This window comes from Gymnodraco acuticeps, unplaced genomic scaffold, assembly GCF_902827175.1.
Source record: "Gymnodraco acuticeps unplaced genomic scaffold, fGymAcu1.1, whole genome shotgun sequence".
Classification (NCBI taxonomy): domain Eukaryota; kingdom Metazoa; phylum Chordata; class Actinopteri; order Perciformes; family Bathydraconidae; genus Gymnodraco; species Gymnodraco acuticeps.
In genome coordinates, this window is record NW_022989904.1 from 287,820 (window position 1) to 299,836 (window position 12,017).

Here is a 12,017-nt window from a genome sequence, read left to right on the forward strand (position 1 = left end):
CAAACTGTCTTTTATATAAAATTGAAGTATTATACAAGTAAAACTACATTTTGCTTTAATCCCATGTAATTGTAGAATGAACACAGTCTTTGAAGATGTATAAGTCAGGTGTCTTGTGTAGCATTACCTACAAATCATTGTACACATTTGTAAATATTATTTTCCACTTGTTACCATTGTGAGTCTATTTTTATGCAGCTCTGCGTGATTTTGTGGCTACAATTCAGGCTAATACGCTACCAGAGGTGGAATAAGTACTCAGATATTGTACTTGAGTAAAAGTACAAGTACTCAGATCTTGTAGTGAAATTATAAGTACTCAGATCTTGTACTTAGTCAAAGTAGAAGTACCAGTGTGTAGGAATACTCTGTCACAGTAAAAGTCCTGCATTCAAAATGTTCCTCAAATGAAAGTAGAAAAGTATTCTCATCAAAATATAGTTAAAGTAGCGACAGTAAAAGTAGTCATTGTGCAGATTGGTCCATTTCAGAATAATATATATGATATGTTTTATAATGATTGATCATGAAAGTGTTTTCAAAGCTGGTAAAGGTGCAGCTAGTCTGAATGACTTTGTATACTGCAGGGTAGCTGGTGGATTTACTCCAGGTGGAACTGAAGTCTGATTTAACACTTGATTAGATTTCACATCATTCATCCACATCTGTGAAGTAACTAAAGGTATTAAATACATGTAGTGGAGTAAAAGTACACCATTTACCTCCGACTTATGTTCACTGCCAACCTAAAAGTACCTCAAAAATAGTAATCAATAATGTATGGAAAAGTTATTTGGCTGATTGTTTTATATCGGCTCAGCCAGGTTATATGGGAGGCCCAGTCTACGTACAGGTCACTCATTTTGAAATATTAAACTTAGTTTTATTTTCTTTAAGGCGAGACACGGCAGGCAAAAACATCGTTTTTCAAGTACTGGTCAATTTTGAGATTGTGCTATTTTGATTCCATAACATGTTTTCTTTCAGGCTTTTGGAAGGAAAACGTACAAAATACACATTTAAGTGTTTATTTTACTATAGTTTGTCTATTTGCGTCTGTAGATTTCTCCTAAATTCACCAAAAGTTAGCATTCTAACGTAACATAAAGTACCACGACCGCTGTGTGCACCATGTCAACAGAGGTATCGCTGGAAAGCTCCGTCTCTCCTGCACAATCTCATCGGATCCAAATATGGTCATTTCCTTTGTATCAGCAACCAATCGTGAAAGCACAAAGGGGTCTTAAACCAAGAAACGAAATCTCATTGGCTGGTGTCAATTTCTGACAACGTGATTCGTTCAGATGCGTCACGTGGTGTGCTAAAACACTTCCTGGTTAGCTTTCAGCTAGAAATTGAAATCTCAAAATGCCAAAAGAACGGCGAAAAAAACGTTCACAGAGAAGACGACAACAATTGTCACTTGCACGAAGCAAGGTTATAAAAAAAAAAAATGACCCTGAACATGAAATACCTTCACGGAGTGCGTCGATGCGCAAGCTGTCATTCAAAGAACAGGAGGGTTTAGCCAGCGCCTCACTGCAATCTTTAAAGGTCGTTTTCTCAAAATGAGTTTTTTCTCCTACTCTGAGTTCGAAATTTCAACTTCAGTAGCACGTACATACACCAAACCTTCCAGTTATATTCCTATCAATATTATGAAGGCTTTTACAGAAGGGTTTGTTCATATATAATTCATAGCCTGAATTATACAACATTGTATACCTAAAAAGATGGCGAAAATGGATATTTTAGGGCTGTTGACAGTATTTTCTGATTTATGGAGTGATAAAAAGAGATATCCAATATCCCTTCTGTAAAAGCCTTAGATACTAATATGACTACAAAATGAAACAAGAATTTTGAATCTGGCTATATCCAAAGTTCAGATTTCGATTCCTGAAATGTGTTAAAATATGTGCATATTTAATGAGATAATGGATAATTTGCATATTTAAACATGCTATTTCAGAAACTTGTAATACAAAAGACAATTGCCTTATTGTAAGTAATTAACTGGAGAAATTTCTAGCTGATAACTTTAAGTTAAAAAAATTACCCTATTCACCTGGGGTGTCTCGCCTTAATTTGTCATCCTCATGTAGAATGCTATCACGAAACACACATTTGGTTGTTTATAGCATAAAGAACATCTGATTTAATGTGAGGTAGGGAAATAATCATTTGAGTAATTGTATATAAATATGTAATTTACAACAGCTGTAAGATGCTTGAAAAGCTGGAAAATGCACCTTGAAAATGCTTGAAAAGTGCTTGAATTTGACTCTGGAAAAGGTGTAAGAACCCTGAGTATACTTTCCGTCACAGGAACACGCTTTGCCGGTGGCGAAAATAATCCCACCAGACTCCTTTGCCCCTCCAACAGAGGGATGTCCTTGTCCTTTTTCCTTTTCGTCATTTCAAGCGATAAAAACTCGATCTTCTCTCTAATTATTTATTTTTGAAATTACACAACATCATGTATGTTTTGCTTCTTTTGGGCTTGTTTTCATAGACCTGGTTGCTTATTTCTCTCAAATCTGGCAACAGAGTGGGCGCAGTGTCTAATAGTAGCAGTAAGCTAACGAGAGGCTACGTTCAGCTGGTGAGTCGGGACAGAGAAAATGTCAGCAGTTTGGAAGTATTATAAAATTTAAAGCGAAGGCAGTGTAACAGCCAGATGCAATGTTTGCAAGGCGGAGGTTCCGCGTGGTGGAAAGAACAGAGCTACGTTCAACACGACCAATCTAATACGCCACCTGAGAAACAAACACCAACAACAACATGGCGAGTACACTAGGGCTGTACCCGAATATTCGTTCGTTGGAGTACTATTCAGGTTTCAATTTCGTTATTCGGAAATTCGTTTTGTTTGTTTTTTCATTTTTTCCCCCGTTTTCTTTTCCCTCAAATGTATTGAAATCTCCAATATCAACGTAAGAGCTTGTGCCTCTTCGGGGGGTGCTAACACTTAACCATAAACGTTATCGTTTACTTTCTCCGTCTTTATATGTAGATATTACTTTTCTCCGTTAATCTCCGTCACGTTGTTTCCAAAGCAGCAACAACTTCCTGTCAACAGCGCTACCTCTCCTTCAAAATAAAAGCATGTCCACAAATAGGAAGCCAAGCCAAATTACACTTAAGACATATACAACTTCAACGAAAGTAACAAACACAATGCGATATCCTTTTCAATTTTAAAGAACACAAATTGGGTTACATTAACAAATAACTATAAAACAACAATACTGTAGAATAACAAAATTAATGCCGTGAATACACCGAAACACACGTGTTGAAGTGGTTCGCTGCTGATTACTATTGAATTGTGTTACTCCAGTAGGATGGAAATATAATACTTTGTTTATTCATGTTATGTTAAGCTGCTGTTGTTCATTGCATTATTACTAGACTAGTTAGTCTTAAGGCTAGAATTCTGCACTAAGCCACATTTTTATTTTATTTTATTATTTGTGACTGAATGTGAACTTGTGAAGCTAGTCAAGCTACCTCTTTCCAGTAGAGTTATTTTTGTTTTGTTACTGCACTATCTGCACTCAATTTGTTTACATGGTTATTTTGTGGTGGACCACTGATAAGCTTTATTTTGTTTTGATCCAATGCTGCACAACTGAACTGATCCAATGCTGTGAAAAAAAGAAGCTATATCCATGTTGGATAGAATGGATAGTTGGGTACTGTCATTTAAATTAAAAAAATAACCTTAAGGGACAACTTGAATGCTTTTTTCCTCTTTTTTTTTCTTAATGCATTGCATAAAGATCGGATCGGGAAAAATCGGTATCTGCAGATTGTCAAAATCAAATGATCGGAATCGGATCGGGAGCAAAAAAATGTGATCGGGACATCCCTAGTCGGTATACTGTTAAGCCGCTCGACAAACGGTGCTGCTATCGGTATATGTGTTACTTCTACTTCCTTAGTTTAACTTTAAACCATTCTGGTTGGTTGGGAACCCTCATCCCGTGTGATGTATCCGGTTTGAGACCCCTCTGATTGGCCACTGTAAATGCCACTCGTCATCTCTCTCAACAGCGCTCTTATTATTGTTGTGAGACTCCCGCAGGCATGGCATGACAGAGCAAAGCGATCGAAGGTCTGGGTGCAAAAATGTAGTGGCGATAGTGCAAGGTGCAATCTATCAACTCAATTAGTTGCTTGTAAAGGGGGTAACACAAGCAACTTAATGAAGCATTTGCAAACGAGACACTCATTGAATCTAAAACGGTGCAGCGTATTTGACAGCCTAAACAATGTGGCTGCTAGCGATACTGCTAGTGCTAATAGTGCTAGCGGGCTTCAGCCGCGCCGTGTGTAAATATGACCTGAGCGAAGGCTCGCATGCAGGTTAGCTGCTGGCACGGGTAATATGTTTTGTTTACCTGAGTGAAGTCTTGCAGGCACATCGCCTTGTCTTTTTTTAGTTTATTAACACTGACGGTGTATTAATGTGAGCTCCTACACCTATAATAATTTGGCCTTTCATTGAATGCTTTATAAACTAAACAGTTAAACTTACAGATGTCATTGTGAATTGGAAAACTGCATTTAAATGTTGTTAAAGGTCAACGTTTCAATGTATGGTTCAGCAATTGTTGGTCGTTTACTAGGAATTGACATATTTTAAGCTCAAATACTTTGTTCTATGTTTAAACCTTCAGACACATGTTGACGTGTTTCAGTTCAGCACATCATTTATTTTGTGATGATTTAAAAGTACAATCCAGAATAATATATGTACTCGCCTTTATCTTTTTGTCATCTTAGCCTTTTTACCAATTTCTTCATATCACAGTTTTGCATGATGTCACTGTAGGACAATGTTTTAAGGATCTCCTGTCGAGCTAGGTTGTCAGTTTGAAATGTCTGGATGAAGATGTAACTGATTTACAAATGTAAAAAAAAATGCCTCTTTTCATCCTCTGTGTGGGAAAACCCCAAAAAGCATGATAGGGCAAGCCAGGCCCCTTTAAGTTATTTTGTTTATTTTTGTCTGCTTCTGAGAAGCTAATGTATACGTTATTTCTGCAAGAAAATTACAATAAAATGAATGTTTAATCTTCACATCTTGTATTCATGTCTATAATTTTGACCACCAAATTATTGAAAAGTATCGATAAGAGTATAGAAAAATACCGATACCGATAAGCAGCACCGATATCGATAAAATCCTAACGATACCCATCCCTAGTCTAGGGCAGGGTTCGTACGGGTGCTTGAAAATGCTTGAAATTTGACGTGGTGTTTTCAAGGTTGGGAAAGTGCTTGAATTTTGCTCGAATGGTGCTTGAAAATGTAAATGCTTTACTTTTACAATAAATTGATGTCTGACTGAATAGTTCGCTTTTTAGATTAAAAGAAACAAATTGCTTTGCTTCTACATAAAACAGCTCCGCTGCGGCCTTCCCGCGGCCACGCTATGCGCGCGACCTGCAAGTGTTTGTGTTACGTGTGACCTGGGCATTCTGATGAGAGTGATAGATGACTGTGTGCCAGGAGGTTGCAGTTTCAACGAGCGTTGGCTAGCAGAAGACCAATACAAGCCATGGCTAAGACGAGGGTCAAGCCCACGAGTAGCCTCCTGCAAAGTTTGCAAAAATAACGCGAGAATCTGCGCTGACGAGCCACATGAAAGGTACGCCGTAGTAGAGCATTTTAGATTAGGCTAACGTTGCATGTTACCTTTTTTAAAGGTAACGTTAGCGAGCTGAATAGCGAACTCGATTGAGGGATAATAATAATTGCAGGGGACAATCATTTCAGAGGAGCGTACCTATGTTAATATGTGCGTTACAGTCGCCATCCTGTGGTGTTCAGAGGATGAAGCACTCACGGCATTTTGTGTTTATAGTCACGAAATATAATCTATTGATTCGACACAGAGCGATTTTGAAAGCAATGTATTTCTACTGGTAGTATGTTTCGTGCCTAAACCAAATGTGACTTGATCTATCGAAATCAGTCACATTGACCCGAAGACACATTTTCGTTTGTATTACTGGTCTGGGGGAAGCGAGTGTGTTTTTGTATTTTTGCGTTTGTGTACCGGGGAAACACTTACAAGAAACACCGGCTGTTGTTATGCTTGCTGTGATGTTACAATTATGCCGTTACAAGCTTCAAAGTTGTATTTATCATCTGAATTTGCCGAAACAAGTTTAATATTCTGAAAGCCAAGACTTTGTTTATTTGAAAACAGATGAAAACAAACTGTCTTTTATATAAAATTGAAGTATTATACAAGTAAAACTACATTTTGCTTTAATCCCATGTAATTGTAGAATGAACACAGTCTTCCTTTGAAGATGTATAAGTCAGGTAGGGGTGCAACAACTAATCGACTTAATCGATTAAAATCGATTACGAAATTGGTTGCCAACTAATTCAGTCGTCGATTCGTTGGTGACGTCATCACATGTGTTTTATGCGCCGTTAAACTCCAACGTTATTGGTCTTTTTATCGGTAGGCTACTGGAGACATTTAAAAAATATATGTCATGTATTATTGCTACAAAAACATTATATCGCAGTTTTAGTGTCGCCAACTCGTTTCTAATATGTAAAAAGACAAACAAATGCGTCTATGGTGTATTTTCGATCAGACGAGATCTCTCTCCCGTCTGTGTGCGAGGGGGCGGGGCAGTTTACACACACGCAGCTGCTACATGCAGCAACACACGGAGGAGATGGCGGAGAGAACGCGCTCCAAGGTGTGGTTAAACTTTACCCGTCTCGATGCTCGTTGCCAAAGTGCAATAAGAGTTTAGCATGTGAGGGCGGTAACACGAGCAATGTGTCTAAACATTTAGCAAAAGTGCTCCACATCCAGACGGAGGAATGCACCGGGTTCGACCGTCTTTCAAGCAGCTCTGTAGCCCCATCCACGAGTAACGTTTCCACGTCAGGTGGTGTTATGTATGCTAGCAGCAACACACGCAGTTAACTACATGATACAAACATGGGTTAATGATTAGAGGTAACGGAGTTATTTATTTTGTTAAAGTTTCAGCTATTCTGTTCACAGTTCTGTCATCAGATTATTTAATACGATTTGTTAAAACACTGTTGTTTCTTTTGATGTGAAATATTATTTATTTAATTTAAATAAAAAGCAATGTTAATTTTGTTCAAAATATGTTTAGTTAATTTAATATGTATTTTTGAATCAAGTATTCATCTTTATTGTCTTCATTGTTAGTTTCCACATGCCTAAAACAACCTCAAGCTAAATCTAAAAGTTGATGGCTAAATAAGAGCGTTTGAGAAATTGTGCAAGGCATACAGTAATAGTCTGAATAGTCGATTAATCGTTTCATTAATCGATAGATTAATCGATTATCAAATTAGTCGTTTGTTGCAGCCCTACCCTAGTCACAACAAACATATATGCTTAGGCATAAGAAGTTAAGTAAACAAGCAGAAAAAAGAGAACAAGACATGAGGCTGGAAGAAAGTGTTTCTGTAAATGCAGATATTTTAGAGATTTGAATAAGGAGCTATTTCTGAGGTCATTTTTGGATTGTGCACTTTTAATTTATTGATCAGAAAACAGCAGACTACATTCAGCAGGCTTACCTCCCTCTGTTGTACTCAAAACTCTTTGGGGAGTTCTTGACTTCTAGATCGGTTGCTGTGAATTATGCACTAATGTATTAAATGCATTAGATCTTTTTGTAACCCCCACTGTAACGTTGTATTTTAATCATTGCACTGCAAATTCCATAAGCAGACATTTGTATAATCATGAACTCTTGAGTCATGCTTTAATTTGGCTGACGTAAGTTAAAGAAGCTAAAACAAAGTCATATTCCCGGATGGACACTAGGGCTGCACGATTTGGGGAAATAATCTAATTACGATTTCTCTGACAGATATTGCGATATTTGTTTTAAGCGACCCAACGGAAGTTTATTGTAAAATGCGGCCATAACTCCGGCTAGGAAGGTCGTATCAACGTGCTCCCGTCTCTAGCACCCCCGCAGCCCGAGCTACGAGTGAAATAACTAAACTTACATTAAACTTCCGTTGGGTTGCTTTAAAGTCAAGCTTCAGTTTAAGATTCACCCTGTAATAGAAACATGTGATGGAGCATTACTAACCTGACTCAGATGGTTTGTTTCACCAAACCATCTAGGAAAGCTCCATAGGAAGCCATTTGGAAAGGGCAGGCACTTTCAAAAGCACTTGGCAGGTGATTGGATCAATCTGTCTATCACCTTCTATCATGGGCCACTTCTGATTGGTTAACAATGACTGGTACATGTGGAGCACAGCACTTCTGATTGGTGTGGATGACTGACACACAAGAAGAACAAAAATGTTTTTTTTTTTAAATCGCAGGCTTTGCGATTTGATAATCGCATTATGTCAAATTTCGATTTGAAATCGATGAATCGTTCAGCCCTAATGGACACATTGCTGCCTCTTTAATATCTTTAATGGAAGAGAGCTACTGGCAAGAGAGAGAGGGGTCAGTTTGGTATTGTTGCCAAAGAGCAGCGTAAGCATGGCTGATTTACCCATTAGTGATGTACTTCATTGAAAGTCATAGCTGATTTTGCGTCTTGTGAATGTCCTAAATATGAATTTGGTGTGATCCGTGACAGGCTACAGCCGCTGCCCTGAAATGTTGAACACAATGGTAGCAGCAGCTCCGGTGAAAAGTCAGCCTGGTCTCTGAATACAGCAATTTCATCCCTGATTCAGCTTGTAGAAAGCTATTAGTGTGCTGTGAATACCTCGCTGAATATTTCACGAGTCTCTATTGCAGCTTTCTGTCGCAGCCTTGAAGTATTAAAAAGGTTTGCCTCTGGTTCAAAATAGTAGGCAATGTGCCGCCTTCCTACTTTTAGTTATTCGGTTGAGGTTCAGCAATTCTTCAAGGTTTATTGTTTTTAGTCCCTTTCTCTTTGTTCTCCGTCTAACCTTCTTTCTGTCTCTCTTCTAATTCTTTACAAATGTTGCTTTCTCTCTCCCCAGGCAGTGAGAGCTAAAGAGATGGCTCACTCTAAAGCTCGAGTCACAGATGGGAAGGTGACCTACCCCCCGGGGGTCAAGGAGATTTCTGACAAAATCTCCAAAGAGGAAATGGTCCGTAGGCTCAAGGTCAGTGTCTGCAGCAGCCGGCTCCTCTGTTTACTGTGTGTTCAGATCAGGGGATTCTCAGGCGTATCTAAGTGTTATTGACATATTGGCTTTCATGTTTTTAGAACAGGATTTTGTTGTTAAATATTGTAGTAATATTTATGTTTTTACATTTCAAAGATTTTAAAAGTTGTACTGTCTCTATGTTTAACTTGCCAGAATGTATTAGGTTACGACAGCTCATGCATTATTAAAATATGTATTATTTGGTGCAAATGAACACATTTAATTATAGGAGGGACATAAAACCTATTTATTGCAAACTTAAGTTAGTCGAAAACTAATCTAGCTAGTTATCCAACCCAGCCACTAACCTCCAGCCTTTCCCCCCCCCCAACGCTCTTCTAGATGGTTGTGAAGACCTTCATGGACATGGACCAGGACTCTGAGGAGGAGAAGGAGCTGTACCTGAACCTGGCCCTCCACCTGGCCTCAGACTTCTTCCTCAAACATCCTGACAAGGACGTGCGTCTGCTGGTAGCCTGCTGCCTGGCAGACATATTCAGGATCTACGCCCCCGAGGCGCCCTACACCTCCCCCGATAAACTAAAGGCAAGACCATGAACATTTAGCTCCAGCAAATCTAGGATCACTAGGATTAGTCTCTCACTGTTTTAATTATGTTTTCCTGTTGCATTTTCCCTGGAGTATCCACCTTAACCTTACTGACCAGTAGATTTGTATTTTTATTTGCCAACTTGGAAGTTGGTCTGAAATTTGATCAGCATTTGGCTGGAAACTTGAAACACCTTTTTATTGAGCTTCTAAACACAACCTGTTTATTTGACAGACACTAATCAGCATTCAGTAACCAAATACATGTTTCTTTGTTGTCTCAGGACATTTTCATGTTCATCACCAGGCAGCTCAAAGGACTGGAGGACACGAAAAGCGCTCAGTTCAACAGATACTTCTACCTGCTTGAGGTATGTGATTTATTGATTTTATTGATTTATTTATTGATTTATTTATTTTTATTGTATGTGTGTGGATCAGTGGTCGGGCTACGAGTCCAATGCAGGAATTTTTTATTTTTTTTGTCATTTAAGATTTGTATAAACATTTTCACATTTTTAGAACAGACCCCCCCCCCCCCCCCCCCCCCCCCAATTATTCTCACACACACACACACCTACATACACGTAAAGCGTGTAGATACACATTTACAACAAATACATCATATACATATATACATATACACTAGGGCTGTCCCGAATACCATTTTTCGGGCTCCGGATATTCGGTAGTAATCAGCAGCGAATATTCGGTGCGCAGAGATTTTTATTTTTTTTTAATACATTTTTTTTCTTCAAAAGGTTTCATAACACGCTCCGAGACACCTGACAACACGCTGTTAAGCAGAAGCGCAGAAAGAGCATACTATTACGATTTATATTTATTTATTGTCTCAGTACTCGCATACATTAAAACTAAATGTGTCCTCTGCATTTAACCCAGCCGCAGCCCAGCGCCCGGGGACCAAATCTGGTTCCAAATTCCGTCTATAACGTTTTACAACCTGAAGATACAAAACACATATTTCTGTTATAACAACAATACTTTTAATAACATAGCCGTAACAGTAGGCCTAACAGTGTAACACTTGTTATCGATACAGTAAACAGTATTTAAATAAATGAAGAACGAAAAATAAATGAACAAACTGTATGCCAATAATTGCCTTAGCCCCAGATGTTCCCACATTGCTCCTATTATTTTCACTATTCGGATAAAATTGAAAAACTAATACAAAAAATAATTCGGTTGCTTGCAACTATTTTCCAAGCAAAGTAAGTGCACTTTTTATCATGTGTAATGTTACTGTTTAAACGGCGGATAAAGCAGCTTCATCATTTCAACTTGACAACAGCTAAGCTAAGCTAAGCTAAGCTAAGCTACTACTTACAGCATCCAGGTGACTTTTCAGAGTTGTTGTGCCACCGTGGTAGGCCAGTTTCTTGTCGCATATTTGGCACACTGCCTTCTTCTTACCGTCGTCCAATTTTTAAAATGGTCCAACACAGCTGAAGTCTTCGGCATTTTGTGTTCAGGTGTGTGAAGGTGCCGTTTGCGTTCATGACTGTGAGTGAACGCGATGTCAGGAGCACAGGCTGAGATTGTATATATTTCCGCATTTTAACAGTGCAATTCAAAAGTATAAATATAGTATATGAATATGGCAATTCGCCTTTATTGATATATATATATTAGGGCTGTCAGTCGATTAAAATATTTAATCACGATTAATCGCATGATTGTCCATAGTTAATCGCAAATTAATCGCACATTTTTTATCTGTTCTAAATGCACCTTAGAGGAATATTTTTCAAGTTTGTAATACTCTTATCAACATATGAGTGGACAAATATGCTTTATGCTAATGTTTATTATCATTTGAACAATGACAAATATTCTCATGAATATTAAACACAACAACCTCTGAACATTAAAAATATTCACACTCAATTAAACCTGAAACATATAATACAATAATAAAAACAAAGTGTGTGTGTGTGTGTGTGTGTGTGTGTGTGTGTGTGTGTGTGTGTGTGTGTGTGTGTGTGTGTGTGTGTGTGTGTGTGTGTGTGTGTGTGTGTGTGTGTGTGTGTGTGTGTGTGTGTGTGTGTGGTGTGTGTGTGTGTGTGTGTGTGTGTGTGTGTGTGTGTGTGTGTGTGTGTGTGTGTGTGTGTGTGTGTGTGTGTGTGTGTGTGTGTGTGTGTGTTGGAGCTATGTGCAACTCAAGGCATATGCTCGAACCGGAGCTGCCTGGACGCTGCAATCATGTTGCGCACTATCCGTGCTGAGTGTGCTGACTTTTCGTACAATGTCCCACTGTCTGGCTTCCTGCA

At 38.5% G+C, this 12,017-nt stretch overlaps 1 protein-coding gene across 5 annotated transcripts in view; it reads left to right on the forward strand.

Moving 5' to 3' along the window:
- Window positions 1-12,017, forward strand: part of pds5b (PDS5 cohesin associated factor B) — a 59,086-nt gene that overhangs the window by 15,512 nt on the left and 31,557 nt on the right. For all 5 annotated transcript variants that reach the window (XM_034207277.1, XM_034207292.1, XM_034207295.1 and 2 more), the window contains exons 2-4: window positions 9,004-9,129; window positions 9,517-9,720; window positions 10,008-10,094. In XM_034207277.1, the coding sequence (XP_034063168.1) occupies window positions 9,022-9,129; window positions 9,517-9,720; window positions 10,008-10,094 (399 nt within the window). In that variant the 5' untranslated portion in view covers window positions 9,004-9,021. The remainder of the gene's footprint in view (window positions 1-9,003; window positions 9,130-9,516; window positions 9,721-10,007; window positions 10,095-12,017) is intronic.